The following is a 6,151-nucleotide window of genomic DNA, read 5'->3' on the forward strand; positions in this document are numbered from 1 at the left end:
TTGGCCGCGAGGGACTACGGCCACTACATGATGTATGCGAAGCACTTAACCAAGGCAAAGACGTCCGTGGCGGCCTTGGGGAGCGCTGATGCTGAGATGCTTGAAGACACCGTCAAGGTTGAGACACTCCAGGACAAATAGTGGGAGTGACACTTCTGTTACCTGATATATGTTGTTGATTTACTGAAATTCTACATAGGGCCCTGGGCCTCGTGAACCAGATTTTGATTTTCTGTGTATGTGTGTTTTCTGCACCTGCGAAAATAAAGAATACAAAGAACACAGTGTCACATTTTAGTTTTAATGCTGATGGCTATTGGTGCTGGCATTCTGGGGTTCTGGTATAAATACAAATATATGAAGAGAGAATAACCGGTGGGGCAGAGCAAACCCCTAGAGTAAATCATAGAAAAGAAATAGAGACAAATATAGACCTCTGTGATGAGCATGGAGTTGACGCTATGTACAGCAGTTGTAGGGTTCCAATGATACAAATAAAAAACAATATTCTACAAGAATGATCAGAGTATGCGTTTTTAATTTATTCTTCACACTGTTTCACAGGTCATGACAGAGAGAAGCTTTAGACCAGGTTGTGAGTACTCTGCCATGTCGGACAGTCCGTGTGCCACACAGCAGCTGATCCTAATGCCTCTCATCCCGGTCCCGCACGCTTCGTGCCACTCATTGGTGCTCCAGTCGCAGCGCTCCACTTTGGAGCTGTTGGGGGATCCTCCGCATACGAACAACTGGTCGTCCACCACCTCGATGCCGAAGCTGCTGCGCGGACGAGGCATGTCGGGCGCGGCGCTCCACGTGTCGGTTAGCGGCCCGTAGGCCTCGGCGCTGTGCAGTCTAGTTCCGATATAACTGCCGGCCACTGCGTAGACGCGCCGTGGTGTAGCGGGGCACGGAGTACTCGGCCATGTCGGACAGTCCGCTTGCCACACAGCAGCTGATTGAAATGCAATCCTCCCCCATCCCGCAGGCTTCGTGCCACTTGTTGGTACTCCATTTGTAGCTCTCCACCTTGGAGCTGTCGGGTGATCCTCCGCATACAAACAACTGGTCGTCCACCACCCCGATGCCGAAGTTGGTGCGTGGTTCCGGCATGTCGGGCACGGCGCTCCACCTCTGGGTTAGCGGGTCGTAGGCCTCGGCGCTGCGCAGTCGTCCGGCCAAACCATGGCCGCCCACTGCGTAGATGCGCTGTCTGTAGGCAATGACGCCCAAGTGGGAACGCTCGACGCTCATGCGGGCGATCTTCGTCCACCGGTCGGTGTCTGGGTCGTAGCACTCGGCCGTGTCCAGGACCTCATGTGTCTCATAAGAGTGCTCATACTCCGTCACACGACGATATACTACACCACCGCAGATGTAGACTTTGTTGTTCAGTACTGTGGCGCTGGCGTGCATCCTCTTCCCGTTCATAGGTTGGAGCAGAGTCCACTTGTCGGTCTCAGGATCATAGCGTTCGACACTGTCGTGCACGATGCCTCTCTCGAACCCATCCTGCTCGGTTTGTACCTTTCCTACCTTGCCTCCCATGGCATAGATACTGCCATTCAGTACTGCCAAGCTGTGCCCCCCTGGGCGAGGATGATGCATGGCTGCCACATCGTGCCAAGTACGGGTACCGAGGTCAAACTTCCGCACGCTGGTGTTAATGCAGAACGAACCTCTCTCATCGCTCATGTAGCCGCCAACACAGTAGACAGCGCCATTTAGGAAAGCGGCGGCGCTGTAATTTTGCATAGGCCGAAGTTCACTGTTTGGTACATTGGCCCAGAACTTGTCACGTGGATCGTATAGCCGAATCCTCGAAGTTGTACCGTCGCCAAACCTGATTCGAGTGACGGCCAACAGGACGGCATGTGGCTGGCGCGGCCGAATCTGGGCGTTTACATCACGCATGACCCTCTCGGCCTCGGCGACGATCGCCTCACACTCTGCGTCGTCCTTCACCAGACCGTGGTTCTTCACCCGGTCGACGAAGTAGTCCGTGGCCATTAGGGCCAGGCGGATCTTGGGCAGTAGCGCGGATATGTGACCTTCGCGCTCCTCGGGCGCGTGGGCGATCCAGCGGAGCGCGGCCTCGAACGCGGCGCTCTCCCGCCCCACGTTCAGATCGTCCCGTCCGAGGATGTCCGTCAACCGCTCGAGAGAGAGTCCCAGGAACTCTTCGGAGTACGCGGCGATCTGCTCAAAGCGCAGCAGGATAAAGAGAAAGGCCTCGTTCCTCAGGTCCGGACAGTGGTATAGGTCTGCCAAGGTAAAGATGCCGACGCAGTTCCCCGGGTGGAGCCGCGCCTCCAGGAACTCGCAGCAGGAGCGTTTCACCCCGGCGAAGCCGAGGTAATCCGCCGCTATCAACAGCTCCTCCGCATTGTTCTCGGTCACCGGGACGGAGCCTGCGTCGGCGGAGTCTAGGAGGAGACGCATCGCGTTCGTCGACACGGGGCCGTCCATCTCGTAGACGTCGTCCTGCGACGTCCAACCGTGGGCGAAGACAGCGCGGAAGTATGGGCTGCAGCCGCAGAGGACGGCCTTGCGGACGTCGAATTCCGTGCCGTCCACTCTGATCCGCCAATAGCCCGAAGGCGGCATTGCGACTACCGGGGTTCCAATGACAAAAATAAAAAACAATATTCGATATGATCAGAGTATGCGTTTTTTTTTCTCCTTTGATGGGAAAATCTGACTTCTGGAGGTCCTCACACCAGAAGGGAAAAGACAGAAAGTGATACTTCGGGCAGGGGGGTGTTAGTTTTACAAGACTATCTGGAGCAGAAAACTGGGCTTAAAACCTGTACCATTCTAGAGGAGAGGAGGAGAGGATTTTGTGCGACGGGCGTTTTGTCAGAGAAGAGTTTTTTGTCGGAGGAGAGGATTTTGTAAGAGGGGCGTTTTTCAGAGGCTGTCCTCTAACAAAGATATCTCCTGACAGAAACACCATCCTCTGACAACTCTGTCTCGCTCTGACAGGATGCTCCCTGTGGTGGCTATAAAATACCAGTGTCTTGGAGTCTTGTCTTGTACATGTCTTGGAGAAGCGTAATCTGTAAGTGTTTTATTGATAGGATTCCAGCTCGAAAATGCTACCTACTTTTTCTTTTAGAAGTACATTTTCTTTACCAATTGTTTCCTACGAATGCCAGAAGTATTATGTTCATTGTAATTGTAATGTGTCTGCGTTTGTGCACAGATATTCGCAAAAACTGAAGGCCTGAAAGATGCCGCCACTTCGATTGTGCCCCATTTGCTACTACAAGCTGGTCAACCTGCCTGAACACCTCATGAAAGTCCACCATATATTTGATAAGGAAGAGCGCAAACTCTATCTTGCCCTTGACCACGGGAGGTAAGTAAAAAAAATGTTTTTACCGCACTAGGCAGAGCTTCTTTAATTCCTGTATTATGCTGAACATATATTGAAAACTGATTTGTGTTGAGGTACGCTGGACCACTGCCCTGCCACCAAGGAAAGTGTGCCGGGGAGTATAAGAAAAGGCTGGACATACACCTCGCTGTTGAGCACATCGATTTTGGGGTATGATTGTACACCTTTCTTAACATCACCTTTAGATTTCTCTAGTTACCACCGGTCATTTTGGAACTTAACCATAACGATTCCAGCTTCAAACCCTTTATGTTCTACGTTTAAAGGAGGAAGAGAGGAAAGAGGTACTGGCTAAAGAGAAAAATGGAGAAATCCGGCAGCGCCTGAAAGAATTGCAAGAAAAGAAGGGAGAGGATAAGTCAACGAGGCATGAGGTCAAGGAGCTAAAAAAGTTAGTGGTTGACTTAGAGTGTAAATTGGCGGACGCCGTCGCCAGTGGCAGCTGGGGCGCCAAGGACCCAAAAAATGCAAAGAAGAGACCGAGGCGAGATGAATCAGACTCTGACAGCCTTCAGGGAAGAGACCGGCGGCGCGACCAACCAGCGGTTCTGCCGCCCAGGGCTCTGGAGGGGCGACGGGCAAGGATGACAATCGGTTTGTCGCTCAGCACAAACCTTTATAATGACTGTATCACCTTTACATTTGCCTGACAATTATTGTGTTTGTTTACTGCTTATAGGGGACCTCACCGATCGCTGGCTGAGCAGTCGCCTACACTCCAATGCCTCAAAGAAAAAAAAAGAGAACTGCAAGCAGGGGGTCAAGCATGTAATGGAGTTCATCAGGGCCATGGGAAGTGGCGACAGCGGGCTGAATGTGTCCCTTACTTATATTGATGAGCCAGGGAAACTTCAAATGTAAGTTATATTTTTCTTCTTTTTTTGTCGCAGACACACACACACACACACCATGGTGTGATTGTTGTTGCTACCTGTGTCAATTACCAGAGCATTAGTTCTACTTATATATATATTGTTTTAGGTGGCTCAAAGACCTGCGATCACAGTTTGCAATACCTACTATCAAGACCCGAGTGTACCATGTGCGGACTTTCCTGATTTATGTGCATAGTCAGGCCTTCAACGGGGTATGAGTAGCAGTGTTGAGTGGATTACTTTTCAGCAATGTAATAATGTAACACTTTACAATTTCCAAAGCTACTTAGACACCCATACAGACATTGTTAATTGCATTTTATGTATTTTTTGTTTTGGATTATCTATTATCCTCAGGTGAGGTTGGGATCTCGCCGCTTTAGCTCCCTTTTGGAAGTCCTCAAGAAGGAGCAGGATGCTCTCGAGGCTGAGCTGCTGGGACATCGTCAGCGAAAAGCTTTGGAGAAGGCCAGTGAGTACAACATTTTGTATGAAATTTTCTTATCTTTCTTTCTTTTTTTTGTATGTGAATTATCTGACTTTGCAATTTAATACTTTACAGAGTTTCTCCTGAGCAGGGCCCAGTTGGAAGAATTCCGCAGAGTGGCAAAATGCAGAATCCCCAATTGCCTGGGTAAGTGTGAAATATCCTAGACCGTACGACTAGATCCACAGCCATTATACGAAATATTGGGTGAAATAACTGTCTCTTTAAATCGATGTATCAGAGAAACTGCTGAAAAGCCCAGGCAGCGTGGAAGCCCTCAAGCGCTTTGTCGGGTGGCTGGCGGGGTATGTATTCTCCCTAAGCGGCCATCGGAAAGGGGTGCTCACACATTTGACCCCCCTTCAGGTGGAAAACCCACAGCAGGACGAGGACGTGTACGTCATCAATGTACGTAATGGTAACCTTTACCAAGCATGAGATGTTTTGTACATATCGCTTTGTGTATTCCTGTATCTGTATTCGGCTTTGGCTGGAACACACTACTACATTTTCGTCTACGACTCCAGGTGGCAGAGCATAAGACGGCCGGCACCTTTGGCCAAGCAGGAATTGTCCTCACGCTTGAGGAGTACACCTGGTTCCGGAGGTTCGCCACCATCCGCCACACGCTCCCGGGCTACCAGTCCCAGGCTACCTTCTTCTTTAACTCGGCCGGGGGAGTTATGGCCAAACTGGGGGAGATGGTGGGGACGGTGTTCAACTCGATTAAAATAAGTGGTGTGACGATCAACGTCATCCGCGCCTCTATCGCAACGATGGTGAGTTTGGCAGATTGATAGATATAAATTCTGTCATATGGACTCGGCTTCCCCTCTCAGGGTATGATTTGACGGCATCTTCAACACTCACTCTTTTGTACCAGGCCGAGCGTGAGCTCAGCAAAGAGCAGCGGGATCGGGTGTGCGTCGCCATGTGTCATGGTGTAGGCACATCTTCCAAGTGGTATGTGGCCCCCCCATCGGTCGCAGAGTCCTATGCCACTCGCACGTGCCTCGAGTACGGAGCGCGCCGCCCTGCCACTGAGGTACCTGCAGCAAGCGGCAAGGCCTGTGCGTCGCCCCCTCAACCTTCAGGTGCTTGTCCAGAACAATTCGATTAATTTGTGATATTCTCTATTCGTGTATACATCATTGATGTTACGCACTGCCGGGTCCTTACATTGTGTAGTTTTCTCTGTATTTTAGAGGAGAAGGATTCTCATCTATCCCCAGGAACTGAGGGACATGGTACTCGAGGCCTTCAAGGAACACTGGGATTCAGAAGGAGGAGAGGCCAGAGAGAGAAAGCTGTGAGTCGGAGGAAGACTGAAGATTTGTTGTTGTAGTTTATTTGGTTTTTATGTTGGTTGTGTTTATAATAAACGTTGTG

At 50.6% G+C, this 6,151-nt stretch overlaps 1 protein-coding gene across 1 annotated transcript; it reads right to left on the bottom strand.

The window, feature by feature from the left end:
- Positions 1-548: 548 nt before the first annotated feature.
- On the bottom strand, positions 549-2,607 carry LOC310771520 (kelch-like protein 10; the record flags this gene model as incomplete). Its single annotated transcript, XM_083664115.1, has 3 exons — positions 549-880; positions 1,185-1,361; positions 1,638-2,607. 3 exons carry the CDS (start codon positions 2,605-2,607, stop codon positions 549-551), a joined length of 1,479 nt encoding a protein of 492 aa, XP_083520241.1.
- Between the last annotated feature and the right edge of the window lie 3,544 nt (positions 2,608-6,151).

This window comes from Poromitra crassiceps (assembly GCF_964638095.1).
Source record: "Poromitra crassiceps genome assembly, contig: HAP1_SCAFFOLD_742, whole genome shotgun sequence".
In the NCBI taxonomy this organism is placed as follows: Eukaryota; Metazoa; Chordata; class Actinopteri; order Beryciformes; family Melamphaidae; genus Poromitra; species Poromitra crassiceps.